At 40.9% G+C, this 20,426-nt stretch overlaps 1 protein-coding gene across 17 annotated transcripts in view; it reads right to left on the bottom strand.

The window, feature by feature from the left end:
• Positions 1 to 20,426, bottom strand: part of afdna (afadin, adherens junction formation factor a) — a 136,084-nt gene that overhangs the window by 22,974 nt on the left and 92,684 nt on the right. For 11 of the 17 annotated variants that reach the window (XM_022662848.2, XM_022662847.2, XM_015607395.3 and 8 more), the window contains 8 exons: positions 19,388 to 19,408; positions 17,482 to 17,627; positions 15,242 to 15,336; positions 13,968 to 14,233; positions 13,697 to 13,840; positions 12,521 to 12,719; positions 12,078 to 12,181; positions 9,000 to 9,080 (listed from right to left, as the gene is read on the bottom strand). In XM_022662848.2, the coding sequence (XP_022518569.2) occupies positions 9,000 to 9,080; positions 12,078 to 12,181; positions 12,521 to 12,719; positions 13,697 to 13,840; positions 13,968 to 14,233; positions 15,242 to 15,336; positions 17,482 to 17,627; positions 19,388 to 19,408 (1,056 nt within the window). The remainder of the gene's footprint in view (positions 1 to 8,999; positions 9,081 to 12,077; positions 12,182 to 12,520; positions 12,720 to 13,696; positions 13,841 to 13,967; positions 14,234 to 15,241; positions 15,337 to 17,481; positions 17,628 to 19,387; positions 19,409 to 20,426) is intronic. The other 6 variants (XM_022662865.2, XM_022662850.2, XM_022662849.2 and 3 more) reach the window with 1 other exon arrangement.

Below are 20,426 nucleotides of genomic sequence, written 5' to 3' on the forward strand. Positions count from 1 at the left end.
AGGACTATTACAGATGCTAATAAAAGTCAGATGCGTGAGATGCAAGGTTAAACAGAACATGTGCTTCTGTTTTCAAAGCAGAATAAGGTGAGGGTCAGACAGAAAAGGGGAACCACTGCTGATTTTTATTCGGACAGAACAAAGCATAAACATCACAGCTTGATTTGAAACCAACCTTGCCTGATCTCTGTTCGCTACAAATCTCAGCAGGAGACAAAAGTGTTTCAACAGGAAAACATACTGTAGTCAGCAGCACCCCATCAAACCTTCTGAAACCTTCACATCTGTCTTCTGTGATGCTGTTAATGTACCTTTCCTCTCAATTTACTCAAAGCAAACACATGCTGGGCTGAGTTCTGCCTGCATCCCGCTCTAGCAGAATCAAGTCCAGATGAGATTATATTACCATGACATATGAGTTACAAATGACACCACAAATGCATACGCACACATCTCACGCACGCACGCACGCGCGCACACACACACACACACAGACACGCAAACGTACAGTACCATTCTACTGTACGTTTCTTTGTCTTTGTATCACTTAAAGTATTCTAAGCTTTGAAGTATTCGTAGCATTGCTACAGTAGCAGTTGTATTGTACAGCAGTAGTATTGCTTCTGTTTGCAAATTATTCCTATGAAAGAGAAAACAAACACAAACACAGACACACTATTTAAATTACTTCCTTCTATCAACACCACCACTGGTGGGAGCATGAAGAGGAAGTAAAAAAGTGTATGGCTTCTATGTTATAATATTTATATCTATAAGAATAGGCACGGATGTTATCTGCACTGGCAGGAAGGTTGTCACAACCTGCAAAGCATAGTGTCACAATGACTGAAATCCATACTGTGCAAAGATGTGTAAAATGCACAGAATGCAAATTAAATTATTTCTTGCATTTAAACACATTAATTAGAACAACCTTTTTATTTGAATAGATTTACACACAAAAAAAACTGTATTAAGCTGGTTACGTTCTACAAATATTTAAAAACATTGCTTCTTATAAAAGTTCACAAAAAAAGGTTTTTGTACATTCGTAATAAACAAACACATTCCTTTACAGTTTACTAATTCTGAAGATGAGGATGTTGCTCTATATCCCTGTTCAATATGTGGGTATCATCAGCTTATTTTAGCTGATTCACAGAAATGGCTTATTGTTTTATTAAAGCAATGATTTGGTGATCCAGTGTATGAATTAAATTTTCTGTTGTTTTCCCGCTTCTAAATTTCAGCTGCACAAAACACACAGCTTCAAGTAGTTTTGAAAAGTCTAGGCTATATAAGAAGATGCTGTGAATCAGTTAATTTCACTCATCACCTGAACAGCAGGTACTGCAGGAGATAAAGCAAAACCACACCTAACAGAATTCACAGTTTATAAGTGTGAGTGTGTGTGCGCGCAATTTCACACCCATGATTACTGACGGGCTGCCAGGAGCTTCAAATGTGCTGCACAAAGGAGACAATTACAGAGTGCACAAAGCTAATGCATGCTGTGGCAAGTCCAAGTGTGTAGAAATGTGCGGATGCACTTAAAAATCTATAAATCCAGTCTTTACACAGCAGAATGGGATGCGGTGCCTGAACAGCACATTAGAGGGAGGTTTTACGAACAATTTATAAGCATTAGCGACAGCCTCTGGGGGCTAATTTAGACTTTTTTCCCCCTTTAAGCAAGTACACAAATGTTTCAGGAGGTCAGCAGCGCCGGTCAGCAAACAAAGTGTATGGGGAGCCGGAGGCTTGTGCTTTAATTAAAGACTGACTACACATAAGCATATGGTTAAATCCGGTTCTCAGCTGCTGGAGCCAGACACATCCACAGAGTGCCGGGATTTCTGTCTGTTCTTCAGTCCTCAGCAGCACAAACATCTCACATATCACACCTACCTGCTGTGACCCGATGTGGCTGTTAAACCACCCGGTTCACCGTGCAAAGTAGACTAGACGCCTGGAAAAAATGCCTTAAGCTTCCAAACACGCAAACACCACACCCACCACCCACAGCCCAGTCTTCCCACTCCATCCAGCCACCAAACAGAACCCAGAGCCATCCAGACCCCACCCTGACACTTCCTGTCTGCGGAAAAGCTCTGCAACCTGATGCTGCAAATACAGGAAACTACTATTGGAAGCTGACGTTGGCTCCTACTCCATCCGATTATTATGTGCCTTCACAGCTCCATCCTCACCAAGGTTTCATTCTCCTTCTGCCCAAAGACTCCCGTACCTCATACCTCTCACTTCCTGTAAGAGATGTATGGTTGAAGGTGAATTACGCACAAGGTCCACAGGGAGCTTCACTGCTCAGCGTGAATGTTTATACTGGCTGTGTCTGCGATCTGTTAACGACTCTGGAAAGACAAGGCGGTGAGTGTGACCGGTAGGTTAGAGCTCCTAGATTGTACAGAGTGTACTAGAGTGTACAGGGTGTGGAACTGTGTTGACACTACATTCAAATAAGGTTATCATGATAAACGTTTAAAATCCAAATTACTGATTACTGATCACCATCTTACTGTTAAACAGACCTAATTATGTGCACATGTTTTACAGTTGTCCGGCTCTTACAGATTTTTGGGCTGAGATTTTTACTATGTCATCAGCTGTAATTGATGCATTGATTAATCCAGACCCTTTTATTTCGTTATTTGGGGTTCCCCCATCCATTCTACAGTTGACTAAATTAAACAATGATCTGATTGCCTTCACCACTTAGTTGGCAAGAAGATTGATCTTGCTAAGATGGAAGTCCTCTGTACCCCCCTCTCATGCTCTCTGGATTGAAATAATCTTAAAGTGCGAAGGATTAGTAAAAATAAACAAATCACACTTAAAAGTGTCTACAAGAAAATTTTAAGCAATCCGGACCTTCTTTTTCTCTTTCTCTGTAAAACAGCTGGACCTACCTGCAATTCCAGAATGATAACAGATTGTAAGTCTTAATTTGATTTTTTTGTTTTTAATATTGGAGACTGGATGCATGATTGGATGATTGAAAGTTATTGAGTGCAAAAGATTGAATCCTCAGAACCAATTATTGCCGCCATAACACTAACAGCACTTATGAGAACACCCACAGCTGTTTAACTTAACATTGTTAAGGCCACAGATCATAGAAAAGAAAATTTGGTCAAATCAGACAAATATTTGACTGCTGTTGTGTTCTGGGCTGCACATCTCAGCATCTATAACTCTCCATCATTGAATGTATTAGGGATCGTTCACTGCTTACTGAATGAACAGCCCTTTCAAAAATGTGAAATAACCACATGCTGTACCTAAATTATTAGATAATAAATAATAAAATGTTAATCTAAATCATCTCACCTTCAGTAAGAACAACCTGTTGTTTCTTACAGCCTTCTTACTTTAGACTTAATCAATGCTATTCAGTACTTTAATACTTTCTAAACACCTACCAAAGGCAATAGCTAAGAAAGTCCAGTAAATGCCATGGGATTTCATAAACCAGTAATCACCAATTACAACCATCCATCAGCCAATGGGCAAATATGCTCCACTGAACTTGCACAGCAGAAAGCAGGATGCTCTTTGATAAAGTTCTCTGACAGTGTGCCAGGAACTGGAATGGTAGTCCCACCACAGGACCTGCTGAAGGAGTCTCTCAACTCCAACTAGATCATGAAGTGAGGACAGACAGAGCACTGGAGTTGTTTCTGTGTCCTACTGAAGCCGGGAGCAAAATGTCATCACCATAACAAGAGGCCTTCAGTAATGAGCAGCCTGCAGCCGGGAGCATTCATCACGTCTAAGAGGCTTTAACAACCTCTAGCGGCTCGAGTTAACGGAGACCAAACAGTGTCTGCTCGACTTCATACTCCACTGACAGTTGAGCGTGTTCTGTTCTGTTAACTTTGTCTGCTTCATATCAGTTGCTTCTTTTTTCTGATGTTTCCAAATCCATGTAGGGATGATCATGTATGGAGTTATGGGTTGAGGGATATGTCTAAGAGGGCATGGAAAGCAGATCATCCCTACCACTGTTTTAAAATAGCGTCAAGACTTTCCTCCTAACGCAAAAGCAGGTCAAGATGTGTTCAAAGTCTAAAATTTGCAAGTTTTGATCGAAAAATTGCATGAAGTTAAGGCACGTTTGAAATCGACTTTTGTTCATTTTTAGTATTTTTATTCTTTCTTTTTTTTTAATATACAAAAGCTGTGTTTTAAAGTATAGGCTGCAATTCATTGCCGCTACATTAAATAAAACTTTTTAAAGTAAAGGACCAATTAAAATGTAGAAAACAAAATCTTTGCAGCAGAGTTCATTTCAAAATGTTAGTTTTCTACAGACTTGAATCTATCCTCATTTTTTAATAAGAAGTTTACAGTACGATGGCACTACATAAGCTTATTGGTGTATTATTAGCTACCAAAGCAAATGCTACAAAAAGTAATAAAGCAATAAACACTTTAGGTTAAAGTCTGGGTGTTTAAGAGAATTCACACTGTAGTCCAGCAACACTTTGACTGTAGGCAAGGCTTTTGGATGCAAATCCACACTGCAGATAAGAACGTCTATCAGAGATGAATTAAGTCGACATGATTTTGAGGCAGTAAGTACAGTTGGCTTTCAAAAGCAGAGCAATAATTTCTGTACAGAGCTTTATGTAACTCAGCCATGCACTACAACTCCAATTACATTTCCCCACAGCACTTTTTTGGCATGCAGAGGCAAATATGGAACCAACACCATGTCAAACACGTGACTGTCCTGACAAACGCAAGCAGACAGTTTAAACTACTCTATTTGGACAAATGAAGGGGCTGTCAGCCTTGATTCTGCTGTACGACTGTAGCGAACTGGCTCTTCTGAGGTGCCGCTCTCAAACTGCAAACTGCAAAATGGGCTTGCGGTACAGAGGCACAAGTGTGAACTGCACAGTTCTTTAATAAGAAAGACTGAATAAAGTTTAAAATAACTAAAATGCATTAAAATGAAACAATTATATGGGTTGGCCAAAAATAGAGTTTACACATTTTTCCCTGTATTCCATATCAACCCTATATCTGGAGTCTGATATTTGCTTCTTTAGTGTTATGTTGGAGCAATAAAGCTTATAATGAATAGTAGAATACCTGAGTAGAACTAATCCTTCTGAACTATATTAGCCCCATCACTCCTGTGCAAAACTCAAACATCAAACAAAACTTCAGACATCAAACAAAACTATGATCGGGGCAAAGAAAAAAAAAAAATCCCCACTCCTTTAGAAGATGAATAATGCATGTGCCTGGCAACAAGAAGCTAAAATAAACTTCCGCTTTGGTGCTTCATCATGAAGCTATGTACACCAAGCATCTGGAGGTTGATAATAATGGTCCAGCAACTCTCCTGTTGTCAACAGACCCATAAAGGTAACAGATACAACGCCAGTACAGACCCTTCTCTACACTCTAGTCCTTCTCACAGGGAACAGGAAGTGTAGGCCTTTGCAGTGAAGCCATATCCTCCCATTGTTAGTCCAGTACACAAGAGAGGACAGGAGATGGAGAAACCCACTGAGAGGGAAGTCAGGACACTATTGTGCTCCACAGTGCACAAACAAACAAGCAAAACCGAAACTGCCTGGGAGAGACAACCTGATAGAGAACATAGTAACTTGAAGGGAGGGGAAAAAAAATGTTCAAGCTGGAGTTCTGGCAGGGAGGTTGAAGCACGGGACGAGGGCGCACACACACTTGTCCTTCTGAGAGAAGCGTGAGGTCTCAGGATTTCCCTCTTTTCATTTTTGTGCCTGTCCTCAAACATTGTCCCACTGGAGCTGTTCAATTCTCTCAAACATGCACACACACAGAGAGCTCTACAGTCTTTATGCAGGTTTTGTTTTATTTGTTAATAAAATATCATTAGCTGGGAAGTTTGTGGAGTAATGCTAAAAAAATATACCAGTACTTAAAATTTCCCAAAGAACCTTTCAATTGATTTTTTTTAAAGGATTGGTTCATTGCAAAGTTCTTTACAGAAATAAAAGTGATTCTAAAAAGAAACTAGGGATGTATAATGATAATGAAGGCATAACAGTATTGCTCGATGATGAAAATGTCAGCAACCAACACATGATTATATTTGATAAATAATAAATTCAATACACTGATACTTGATAGTATTGCAAAACATTTGTCTGAAATGCAAGCTAAGCTGAAATTAGTCTAGTTTTGGGCAAGTATTAATTGGCTTTATTATTATGGCTATATTTAGGTATTTATTGGCTTGGGAAACCACATAAAACTATGAAATACAATACAGGAAAACAACACCATATACTTTCCCCACATTGTAATCACTCACAACACCGTAAGATCAGGTAGGCATCTCCCTGGCCAGTACTTTGCTGAATGAAGCCCTCCACCAGCATATTATCTTATTTTTCTGTGTTACTGTGGCCATTTATCAGATAGCACAACATATCTGTTATAACTGGTCACTGAACTGTTACTGTCTGCAGTGAAATAATACAGGAATATGGTAAATGAGATTCTGCACCTAACAATTAAGGTAACATAGATAATTAAAGTGTCTAGCTCATTCCCTACACCCACAATTGCAAATACATCAAAATTATGTTTAAATAGCATGCAGCGAAATAATGGTTTATGTATATCAATGTAAACATTACCAAACCTACCAAGCCTAAAAGTCCTTTCAGTGTTATTTGTAATTATCATCCAATTCTGTTTTATTTTTTTGGCCAGCCAATAAAACTACACATCAACGTAAGTCAAGATTACTTTTGTATAAATATTAAAATTCATGTTCAAATCTTTAACGATAGACTATTATTAATAATAATGACACAAACAGTAGACACAAACTGCTAAACACGGGCAACACGGCTAGTCAAGTTCCACAAAAAAAAAAAAAACACATGCACACAAGTCATTTATCCAACGTCCTTGACACAGAGATAACAAACAAACAGAAAAAACGAGCCGTGTTTAGTCTGAGAAAGAGGCTTTGTGTAAGAATTCTTCACGTCGCACAACAGTGTTAAAACAAAAGTGCCAGACTTTTTTTAAATGGAACATTTGGGAGCAAGAAACCTTGAGCAATAATGCACCAACCACCTGGAGAGGAAAAGTAGCCAACGATTCTAATTGTGAAGTAAACTCTGGCCAGACAGATGGAATGAATAGGCGTCTGTGCTTCCATTTCCCCCTCAGCCCACCAGCACCCAAACATCTGCCAGAGTTTCCTTATACATTCAACTCAAAACACACACAACACACACACACCCACCCACCCACGCGCCAACCCAAGCAGTGCCTCACCGACTGGTCCTTCCTCCCGACTACAGAGAACCACATGGTGCTGCTTTTCTGGAAGAACTGTAGATGTCTGAAGGACCTTGCCACTGAATGAGCTAGATCCGAAAGCAGCAGACAGATCAGTGAGCGTGTTCCCAGGTGTGGACGAATAAAGGCAAAAGGTCCTACATGTTAAAACAGCATCTGGTAAAGAGCAACAGCAGCAGCACCCAGTGTAGGAAATGCCCTATCCTGACGACTGTTGTGTAACGGCTCCTGTCTTGCCACAGTTTGAGAGAACTTTCAGAGCTTCCCCCAGCTGTGTGTGCACACCAGGGCAAAAGTCTACAGTCCACAACTGCTCTCCTCCTCTCTTCTCCTGATCCTACTCTCCACTCCCTCGCTCAGTCAGGCTGTCTCTGCGAACCCCCCCTTCCTCCCCTCCTCCTGCCGTTCCCTCCCTCCCTCCCTCCCTCTTCCACCCCTTTCCCGCTCTCTACCACCTTCCTCTAGCACATGGACTCATCTAATGTTTAAAAACTGAAGTTATAAAACACAAGCAGAGGGGTACCCCCCCTCCTTGTCCCAAACCCTTTCTAAAAAATGGAGAGAGCTTTCATTTCGAGAATGAACAGAAGCTTTGCTGCTCTCCCTCTCCCTCAGGCAACTTATCCCATGTGGGGACAAAGAGACGCTCCTGAACATTCTCAGTTTAAAAAAGCTACAGAAAACAGCCCTGGCGGAGTCCAGCCAGCTGCAAACAATAGCAAAGTAGGAGGAACACGTGCGTGTTTACACTTCGGCAAAGCAAAGGTGGCAATCTAGGAGCTAAATCTGACAAAAAGTTTTTAAAAAGCTTTTTTCAGCTAAAGATGACAAATCTAAAATTACATCTCATTATACATTCTATTGTTTCTACATTTATTTGAAAGCTCTAGCTCTTATTTATAGCATAGCATTTTACAACAAGCGCATGAAAAAGCAAGTGTTTGAGCTAAACAGATGTTGTCAAAGAGGTTATCGCTACATATATCTTTCCAACATAGGGAAACAACAAAATAGTGTATGTTATTGATAGCACCAAGGACATGTATATCCTGGAGGAGTGATTTGCTTACGGCTCAGTTTTGAATTCCAATTTGAATGTTTCCCATTCAGACAGAGGTAATATTGGCAGATGTAAACAAAGCATGTGTTTCTGAACAAGCAGAGCAGGAGAACACAACACACACGTCTCAACAAGCTCTGATCAAAGAGTCAAGAGTGTCAAAAGCCACACCTTCATCATGTCACACATTAGTGCTTCCATAACATACTATCAAACCATCAAACATAATACATCAGCCTTTAGGAAAAGGCTCTTTATTAACCAACAGTGTTTCTTAACAAGGTTCCCTTTAGTTTTTTTTTTAGCTTAAGCAATTGTTCTGCACATAACCATGTGGCCACTTTGTTTGGTTAAAGGTATTTTTACAGAGAATATTTTAATAATATTTAAATTCTTATATATGGAAACAAAGTATATTTTCACTAATGCAATAGCCCAAAAAATATTTCCGTTACTATTTAGAACTCTTTCCGTTTCATATCTAATATCAGTCTGACCACCCAAAGTAGAGCTTTACGCAATGTGAAATGTTCTCTGAAATTCCAAGTATTTTGATTTTGTCATCAGTTCACAACCATCGCTAATACAGAGCTGCTCTTCTTACCTTGGCTGCCACGATGCTGAGGCCCATGCCATTGTGCTTCTTCAGTGTCACAGTCACAACTTCTGGTTCCTTCCTCATTGGCTATGGAGAGAGCAGACAGGTGAGTTGGTGAGAGTAGGAAAAGTATGTGGGAAAGGAAAGGAAAAAAACCCCAAACAAACAGAAAACAAAAAAGCTAGGAGAAGAGTAGAACAGTGAGACAGATCTAGCGCTGTTCTCTGAGCTGTGTATGGTGTGTGTCCCAGCAGCAGACTGGCTGAATGAAGGAGGGAGCAGGGGAAGACGTAGAGTGGTGGTTTTTGCTGTTTCTCAGAGCGGGGCCGACCACAGGGAGAAACAGCGGGTGCTGGAGAGGAATCAAGAATGAAAGCCACATGCGTCGGCTCCAGAGAGCGCGCCGAGGCCTCAACGGGCTTCTTTCCACACGGGACGGCCTGGGAGAGAGAAAGAGGGAGAGAGAGAGGGGCCAGCTTCCCACAGAGAGGCAATGAGCCACGGCCGCTCCCACCCACAGCCCCAGTGCACTGAAACAGTGCTTCCCGGCCCTGCCCCCGGAGATTCTTCTGTTCTCACTAATCTAATGCATCCACTTCACTTGTGGATCTGGATTAGGTCCACTCAATAACCACAACTGGAAACTGCATTGAGAACTGCATTCAGCACAGGTGAATTAAGCCCTGTATTCAACACTAGTGTATCCAGACTAGCCAATGTCACAATATAGTCAACTCAGCACAAGTACTTTAGTGATAATATACATAATAATATACATAATATGCACTCAACACTTTTGCATTTAGCATTAGCGCAGCCAGCACTGAAGTCAGGCATTAGTGCATTAACGACAAAATAATTATAATCACCATTCCTGTGTTTAAAAGCATGCAATTTAGCCTCTGCTTTTAAAGCATCCGTGCAGTGAATACAAACACGCACACTAGTAAACATACAATCAGTGACAAACAGTGAGACAGTGAGCACTCATGCCCGGAGCAGGTAGCAGGAAGCAGTGATCATTAAAGGCTTTGCTAAAGGACCCAACAGTGGCAGCTTGCTAAATCCAAGTTTTGAACTCATAACCCATATTATAGATGCCATTATAGTGCATTCAGCACTACTATAGTCACTTAGCACTGATTTAGTCAGCGCTGCACTCGGCAGTAGTGCACTCAGCACGCATGTATTCACCACTTCTTCATTCAGCACTAGTGTAGTCAGCAGTGTATTTGGCATTCATTTAGTACATCCAGAACACCTGTAGACAGCATTGCACTAGTGCATTCAGAATAGTGCATGCAGCACTGAACTAAACATTACAGCATACAGACATGAGCTATACATTAGTGCATTCACACAACACAGAATGCTGTAGACAGCACTGTACTCAGCACAAGTGCATTTAGCACTAGTGCAGTCAGCATTAGTGCATACACCACTAATCTAAACATTAGTGCATACAACGCTCGAATCTCTCTCAATTAAGTCCACATTTATTGCACTTTACAGGGCAGGGTGGTGCTTCTGACAGGTTTACACTGCTCAGTAATAGGAAAATAAAATTTCACCCAAAGCAGTGCACCAATAACGGGTATATTTTGTGCACGTCTGTCTCCTCATGTTAACCCGCCGTTATGAAAGCTCTCAATGTGTATGTGGTTTCGAGGGAAGCCACATTGTAACCCCTGGTCAGTGGGGAGCCGCTGCAGTTTGTACAGCAATATTTCAAGCCTTTGATAAACCTAGAGGGCAGTGATCCCTGCCACAGCACGGCTGCGATGATGGAGAGAAGACGAGGGAGGAAAATCGGAGGTGCGGGGGCGGGTCCGTTTGGCACGAGGTGAGGCTGCATTAATCAAAGGCTGCGTAGCGCTCCAACACTCAACACTGGCTCCCGCTCCGGCTCAGTCTGGGGCCGCCCGGGCACGACGCACGAAAACCGAGTCAGGAAAAACAGGGCAATTACAGGGAAAGCAGTACAATTTGGGGGCTTTGTGTGATTAGGGTGAGGTGAAGGCTATCATTTACAGCCAGTCCCCACAGCGCTCTTGGTCACTAATTAGCCCCTGCGATGTAACCGGTGTTGACTGAAATCTTACACTGAGGTAGGTCCGCTACAACACTGGATTTAGATGCGTTCCTGTATTTCTGTGTAATACGGACAGTAGGGGTGGGGCAAGATACCAATATAATATTGTTTTGAGGTAAATTTTGTTACCATAATACACTATATTGCTTTTTAGTACAGATATCTTCACTGTTTAAAAAACACTAACAGAATTTTATTACTATGAGCATTTTTAGTCATTTTGAGTAACTTTTTAAGTAAACTAAAAACAGTGTATTGAGCAAAGGAGAGTATTTGGATAGTGTTTTTTTAATATACATATATAGTGCAGTGTAAAATTCTTTAAAGGAGAAATCCAGCGTAAAATGGACTTGGGGTGTACTGAATAACAACTAAGAAATTTCATCAACTAGCCCACTTCTGTTTATCCCCACATTCTGAAATACAGCGCTTTTAGCCGATGCTCTTAAAAGGCTTACAATGCTAGCAATACGGGCACAGTGTTGCCTATGTGTTGCAAAGAAAACACTATTTTCTACACCATTAACAAGCTCAAAGTGGAAACGCATGAATTCCAGATGTTGCTGAAAATATCTCTATAATATTCATGCATTTCCACTGAATTCATTTTGTAATCGGTTCCCCTATCCTACCTATTCATCCGTGCTCATCAGTTACTTATCGTGACGTAATTATGAGATGGTGGCGCTGGGAGAAGTATCTGAATGTACTGTGTGTATAAACAGAGTTTTTAATAAACTACCTGCACTTGTAAAATGTACAGTGACTCGTTTAAAATGTCAAGGCACTCTGAATTTTACCGGTGAAGTGTGGAGCTACTCTGAGCTTGTTAGTGGTTTATATTACTGTGACGTCATTTAATCAGAGACATGCTGATATGACAAAATGTAGGTACTTCACAATCTAGAACATGAGTAGCCACAACCACGCTATTAGGCTTTAGAGTGTTTGTCTATTTATCATATTTGACCTTTATGACTGATGTGACCTACCAGCTCTGAGTTGTCAGTGGAAAAGTGGCTGTCACAGTCTGCTCCTTCAAAGTAGACGGTCCAGGTGCCTGGAGAACGAGGGTGAGGGGTCAGACGACAGAAGCCTGTAAGAAAGAGGAAACAGCAGGTCAGCATATACCTTCAAAAGCTGCAGAAGACCACACACTCTACTATACTCTTTCTCTCACATGTATGGGTACTCACTCACTCACTCACTCCCACGTCTCTCTCGGGTGAAAAACAAACACAGATAAGAGAGAGAACAAACAGAACAGGTCTTTCTGTGAGACCTTAACTAACTGCATTCCACTGGCTACACATCATCATTAAATAAACGAGAACAACCTGATTTCCTCTTAACACGTACCAGCCACTGGCATTTCACCGAAACACGGCAAGAACGCGCACAACTTTAACATCTGAGTGCTGCTAATCCTCCCTACCTCTCTGACAGAGCGGCTCCAGAAACTCCTGGAAGCCGTTGGGAATGTTGCGGACGACGTCGCAGGAGTAGCCGTCCTCAGGCAGCAGGAAGGGGAGCTGCAGGTCAGGATCCTCCTCCAGCTGGACCTCTCGCCCATCACTTCGAGCCAGTTCATCCGCTGTGTTCTCTGCCACAGCTACTACGTGATCAATTAGCTCCTGCAGACAACCACAAAAAACATGTTTCCATTACCATCAACAATGACTTTCCATTCCTATTCACTAGAAAGCAGACCTGCCAGACCTTGAAAGATTTTATAAGTAACCCCCCCCTCCAATTAACGACCACAACCCCCCAATTATTCAAAAATGTGTTCGCTCAAGCTTTATATTGTACTAGCCTGCGCTTCTTGAAGGACACAAATTGGTTACTCAATATATTCATGGAAACAATATATTTAAGGATTTTTTTTTATTTCCTTAAAACAAACAAAAACATAAAAATCACCAGTGCAAATATGTAACTGTACACATGTGTAAATCAAGATTAATCAAATTAATCTTTTTAATTAGGGGTACTTATAAATGTAAATAAAAGAGCACATAAAGAGCTTTAGATTTGCAAAATTAAGTTATATTATATTTGTCATGTCTATCACTTAAAATATTTGTAATATAGTATCAATCAACACAATATTCTTTGATTAATCAGAATTAAAATCATTTATTTTTAAATGAGGGTACTTCTCTGTATTTTTGGAGGCTTTTAAAAGTAGAATATTCTAATGTACTGAGAGAGAAAGAGAGAGAGGGGCCTTAGAGTCTTCAGCACAGTGACACTGTTTTAACTTTTCGGCGGAAAGCGAAGCGTGGATGAAAGTAGTGGATGGCCAAGATCAAACAATATACGTACTTTAGAACACGGAACTGCACAAGCATACTGGGAGGACAAAATGTGTACATGTTGTCTGTAACTACAAATCTGAAGGCAGGCCTGTTGTACAGACTTATCATACAATATATAGACATAATCTCAATATATATATTCTTTGTTTACCTCAATATTACCCTATTATGTTTCATATTAAGGAAATCCCATTAACATGAATGAGGATGAATGCAGCATTAAGCAAAAAAATCCTAAGAGCTTCCTTTTTCTCTCTTTCTTATGAAAGATAAAGGAGGATATCACTCACATGAGGGATGTAGGGCTCATCTGGGGCACAGTGATAGTTGCTCATGAGGGCATTGAGCTGCAGAGAGTTGAGTTTGAAGCAAGTGTTGTTGATGTTCTGCACATCTTGCACAGAGTATTTGTCCATAGTGAGAAGAGTCGTTGCCTAAACAGAGAGATAACAGTCAGGAACAGCTGACACAGGAACAAATGAAGCCTGTGAAGTGCTTTGATGGTTTACAGATAAATAGTGAAGTGATTGTAGGGAAGGTGAAGATGGTGTGTGGGATTACCTGCACTATGCGGCTGAGGTGGCAGTCTGCAGCCAGCTCCAGCCCTTGCTTCTCAGCCCAGGCCTCTATGTGACTGAGCTGCTGGCGCAGGATGGCGCCCCAGTAGTGTGAGCACAGGCCTGAGTCTGACTCAGTCACCAGCTTGTTGAAGAGCCACATGTTGATGAAGTGGAAGAGCTGAGAGAACAGCTGGATGGTGAGGGCTGCGTTGACACGGCAACGCCGCAGCAACGACATGGCACCAGTCAGAGTGTGCAACACATCCTCTGAGGAAAGAACAGGGATCCAGTTACACAATCCAGTTCACATATACAGAGTTAAAACTATAGATTGACCACATGCAACAACATGGCTAGCAATAACTAAAGATGAAAACTAAGTTGCACTAAAAGTTTGTTTAAATTTTGTGGCAGTTCATTTCAGAATTTTGCTAAGACTCCAATATTACCCTTATTTAATCAGGTCTTTCTCTGTGTGTGTAACTATACATTACATTGTGTTTCTTTGTTAGCGGTGCCATGATGCCATTTTCCCCCCAATATAGTGAAATATTATATATCAATTGATATATGATATTTCCATAATAAAAAAACACAATAGAAATGTTGCATCATTCCACTGTGATGAATAATATAAATGGTATACGAACAAAAATAGTATGTAAAATAAATAATAATATGCACAAAAATCTTCGGACACCTTATAATTCATTGTTTTTTCAAGGGTATTTAAAAAAATTGTATCCTGCTATCGTTGGAGTAACTGTCTCTACTGTCCAGGAAGCGTCTTCTACTACATTTCTGGAGCAATACTGTGAATATTTGAATGCATTCAGCAACAAGAACATTAATGACGTCAGGATTTTGGATGATCAGCACCCCACTTCATCCTTAATCTCCAACTCAGTATCTCAAAAGTACTGAATGGAGCACCATCACTCCAGAAAACACAGTTCCACTGCTCCACAGCTCAGTGCTGCAGGGTTTTATACCCCTCTTACTCATGCCTGGCAGTGTGTTCTATTCTACTGTGTAGCTCTACTGAGAGCTGTTCTTGTGTGTGTTTCACACCTCCTTAGCATAACATTTCATAGTACATGAGCATGAAAGTCAGCTATGAAGTCTACTATAACCTGTAGTAACACACAGACTCCACAAGGGGGCTCCTACTGATGTGCAATGTCAATGTTTACTTTGAATCCTCCAGGAAAAGATGCACAGAACAGTTCCTCTATATTATGTTCACACAAATTAGATCAGGATCTTTCTGCTCACCTATCTTAGGCCTCTGTGGATTCTGCTCCTCAGGGTCGTCTAGGAACGCAGGCATGTAGTTATTCAGATCTGATTGCAAACAGTGTACCAAGTACCTGAGGGAAAACACACAAAACACAACATACAGGTGATGTAAGAACATTTGGATCAATGAGAATAAAACAAACACAGTAAAGCAAACAGGGGATGGGGTTGGGAATGGGGATGGAAAGGAACTTCCTTTAGAACTTCCTTCCTCACTCAGCAAACAAAGACCCCAGCCATCTCCCAAACCACATAGAGGAGCAAAATGAGCAGGTTATTTCAGCTGGCCATCAGAGAGGTATTAAAAGACAGCAGACAGACTCTGCTCAGACTAAATCCCAGCCAGTACAAGCCAGGCCCAGAACATTCCTTGCACACAGCTTCCACGCACATATATACACGCTGGCGACGGGCAATGGGAGTTTAACAGCAGTGTTGTATGACCATAAAGAATAAAAACAAAGCAATTAAGTTACACAACATTCCTGAAATGACTTGTGATGTCACATGTTGGTGCATTTGGTTAGTACTGGGGCTGGTGCTGCCAAATGCTTTAAAGTATTAAGAGAAGACAGCTGAGGGTGAGCAGTTTGGGCTGAGTGTGTATTTGCAGTGAATGTGTGTGTCTTCGTTCACGCAGAGGCAGGCAACCAAGCTCAGATTTCCCCCAGCAATTTTACAAACCATTTTCAAATCATCTGACTACGCTGTCAGAACACCTGACACACATATGGTTTGTATTACCTGAACTCCCTTTCTACAAAAAAAAAACATGACAAGGCACAGTCCTGACAAGGCATATGTCTGTGTCTCTAGGCAAAACTAGACTTATTACAGCTAAATTGAAGATTCACTGAGTGATAATACATCTGTGTTAGGCCTGTCATGCTATGTCAATTATATTATTGACTTGAATTGCACAATATATGACTGCAAGGCCTTTAATGTAAATATGTATTAAAAACAATGTAGTAATTGGATTTAAAATGTAAACAGGATTAAAACATTTAAAAAGCTTAACACAAAGCTAAATATTATTGAGGTTATGTCCAGGTTATGTACAATACAGTTCATATTGTAATTACTGGTTACAGGCCTATTATTGTGCATGTACCGTATTTATTGAACTTTAAGGTGCACTTAAAATACTTTATTTTTTTCCAAAAATGGTCAGTGGGCCTTATAATCTAGTGCATCTTATTTATGAATTTTACCAGTCAGGTTGTAAGGAGCAGTAAAGCCACTTTGCTGAAGTAGAGTGTTATAATATGAGTTTCAGTTTAGTTCTCCAGCATCAGGGCTGGAGTAGCATTAGCATTAGCTGCTAACCGCCCTTTCCCAGTTTAGAGGTGAGTAATATTGGCCTGTAGTCTGCTGCTAACCCTGGCTAAGGCTGCTGGGGCAGTATTAGCATTACCCACTAAGCCATTGCTTTTTGGCCATTCAGAGGTGAGTATTATGCGCCTGTAGTCTATGGCTAACCCCAGCTAGCATTGCTTGGGCAGTATTTGCATTACCCGCTAAACGCTAGCTTTTTTGCCATTCATAGGTGAGTTTTATCGCCCTGTTATCTGCTGCTAACCCTGACTAGCACTGCTGGAGCAGCGTTAGAATTACCCGCTCAGCGCTAGCTTTTTGGCCATTCAGAGGTGAGTATTATCGGCCTGTAGCCTGTGCTTTTAACGAGTTAAAATAAGCTTTGTGGGACGAACAACTAGCTAATATTTCCCTGGTTTACCAAACCGAGTAGCGCTGTTGAATGGCAGTAAGGAGACATTAGCGGCATTAGCCTAATTAGCTAATGCTAATGCACAAGCTTTAATGGAAATCTAGAAATCTAAGCTTACTGTAAATAAATGGAAGCGCATTACTTACCCAAATAAACAGTTTTCAGGAGAGAAATCTGTGTAGATTAACACCCAGCGCTCGTTAAACTAGTCTGACTTGTCTGAATGTTTTTTTTTTGTTTTGTTTTGTTTTTTAAGAATTCAAGTTTTGTTTACTTAACTTAGCTTAGCTTTACAAGTCTCACCACTAGGTGCTGCTGGATTAGAAAGGAAACATGGAGACACCCCTGTACCTAACAAGTGCCGCTTTAAATGCGTCTTATAAATCGCTGCGCCTTGTGTATGAAAAATAGACCAGAAAATTTACATTTACTAATAGTGTGCCTTATGGTGTAAAAGATACGGTATATTAGTTGACTCCATACTTACTTGAAGGCCATCTGGACGAGGTGTGCAAGGACGTCTTGTGCGTCCAGCGTGATGCGACTCAGGTCTTTGTCCTGCTTGATGAAGTTGAGCAGCTCTGAGGCATTGGCCATCCAGAAGGCCAGAGCCCCAGCAATGTTTTTCTGCTTCTGTAAGAGAGCGCAAAGTTACGCAGGGCTGTAGAGAACACGGACGATGTGAAGGTTTTTTTTTCACAGCCACAAAGAAGCAGCAGCAGCAGCAGCAGTCCCAGGATAGACTCGTGCCCCTGTCCAACCCACCCCACTCCCCCCACAACCAGACACCGAGGCCCCACGGGCCAGGATCCTGCTGCTCTCAAACTGGACAGAAGAAGCACAATTCTCTGCAAGACAGGCTGCTGCACTGAGGTTAACACCTCCAGCTACACCGGTTATATCAAAGCAATGGTTCAGCCAAAAATCTAATTTACACACCCCCCCAAAACTCCAAGTATAGTCAATCAGGCAAGACATGTCTGGAATCTGGAGTTTGCTTCTTTGGGTTTGTACTGGAGTTAAGAAGCAAATAAAGCTAATGTAGAAGCAACAAGTTAACACAGAAAAGACGTGTTTAAATCAACTACTTTCAGGAATCAATTTCTAATAGGCACTGTAACACACACTGTTACCTATACAAATGGACGAATGAGTCACAAAATCTGTAGTCATATAGTGCAATCATCAAGTTCGAGGTGGGCAATATTGCAAAAATATAAAATTGCAATACTTCAGGAATATTTCCACATAAGAACAACATAAGCAAGTGCCCTTGAAATTACCTTATGCATAACTCCAGCAAGTTCTCAACATTTAAACCTCTTTATTACACATAATTGTAGACTTAAATGAAATATAAATCTTTGAAATTGGTTTGGTGTAAAACCTCTCTAAATGATAGAGCTACATGTTCACATTTTTACAACTCAAAAATGTGTGATGATTAACAAATGTAGTTTTCACAGTGTTTGGGTAGAAATGCTGCAGCACCAAACATGTCTTGGCTGATTATTAGATTTTTGGGCAAATCACCACTTTAAAGCAACTGCGGTCAATACAGAGAACTGTGCTCCATCAGTCAGGAGCAAAACAGCCTTCAGTCAGATTCTGATCAAACAAATGAACAACTCTGTAGATTAATAGATAGAGAATAAATAGAGAATAAATAGAGAATCTGGATATGCAGGCCAAAAGAACAGACTGATGAAGTGCTGAAGGCACCACATTAAAGCAATGTCTGGTTGCTGTGGAGTATTTAAAAAAATAAAATCCCTGGTATACAGAGAGGGATACACACAGCCCAGACACACACACACACTTTCTGAACTGGAACCGTGTGTATACCGCACGTGTCTATCCCCCCCTTGACGACGACGGCCCATCCCCGCCCTCCCTCCCTTGTGGTTTCAGCCATAGAAGGCATCCAGAAGTACAATGACGTTAACCACAGACAAGAACGATAAATTAATAGATTAAAAGGAATGAAACAAAAAAAATAAATAAATAAATAAATTAAAAATAAGCAAACAAACGCAGGGTTGTCTCTCATCCATACTGAAGTGCAGGAAGCAGAGGTAACATGGAGATGCCAGAATTAAAAATGTTGCCAGAGTCAGAGATCTTTAATTGTAGTTTTAGTATCACATGGTCCAGGTTGGAGCTGAATGAGGGTTATGTTTCGTTTTTAGAGAGTCCAGCTGCTGGAGGAGGGATTATTTGGCGGGTTTGGTTGGGTTGTTTGGTTTCTGTTATGGGGAGAAAAAAAGGCATGGAAGACCAAGCCAAGCTGACTGAGGAGGGAGAAAGGGAGAAAGAGAGAATGTGAGAAAGAGAGAGAGAGAGAGATGGATCAAGAGAAAGAGAGAGGTCTCCCTGGCAGTACAATCTCCTACCTGGTCACCATCAGCAATCTCCTGCAGAGATAGGAGGAGTGGGAAGAGGGGGGGGACAGACATCCGACAGGACAGAGAGAGAGACTGTCAACAACAGCCATGGCATGGACAGAGATTTCACAAGCATGTATACACACTCGGACCGACACACACACACACTCACACACACTCGCACAACACACTTGCAAATCACTCGGCTTGATGTAAACGCACAACAAATGCAGGTTCAGTTCCCCTCTCAAAGCCAGTTGGGCTGAAGCTCATTCCTAAATTGGCGCACCTGATTTTGATATCCCAATAACTCTGCACCTCTACTCTGTATAAAACTATTTTTAAAAAGCATATTATTGAAATCTAGAGAAGAATGTATCTCTAGAACGATGATAATTATTTTAATATATCATGAATTTTAATAACAAGCGTGTGGAACCAGGGTTTAGTGAGGAGATATAGTTGACATTACATGGCAAGTATGAGGCTTTTCACATACTGCTTTACATGTTGCTGTGTTTGTAACTTGAAGTGGCAATACTTGTGCTTAAATTCAAGTTACAGACTTGGCAGTACTAAATTTACAACATCTAGACGTACAAGACACATTTAGAATAAACGTGTAATTTGAGGGCAAAATGTAGCTTTTTAACAACTTGAAACTCATTTTTAACTCTGATCACTAATATTTATTAATATTACAATAATTCTGGCTGAATAAGATACCACTACTGTGAATGTTTCTGACCTAGGCAAGTTTAATTAATAAATAATGCAGCAACTTGGAAAAACAAGGGACTGCTCTTAAAGCAGCACCAAGCAATAATTGGTCTTTCTTGTTTCTACTCACCTTTAGTGCTGGAAAATAGAATCTAGGCTTTAAGACGCTACTCAAAAATGGCACATTTTACACAGAATCATCTATAAATGTGAAAGAAGCAGGTGGACTGACCCAAAAGGGTAATACTACAGGTCTTTGCACAAATACGACTTGGGTTATGTGGCATTTTGAGTTACATAGTGCAGTTTGCAGGGTTCCAAGAACTGG

Source organism: Astyanax mexicanus, chromosome 1, assembly GCF_023375975.1.
Source record: "Astyanax mexicanus isolate ESR-SI-001 chromosome 1, AstMex3_surface, whole genome shotgun sequence".
NCBI classification, from domain to species: domain Eukaryota; kingdom Metazoa; phylum Chordata; class Actinopteri; order Characiformes; family Acestrorhamphidae; genus Astyanax; species Astyanax mexicanus.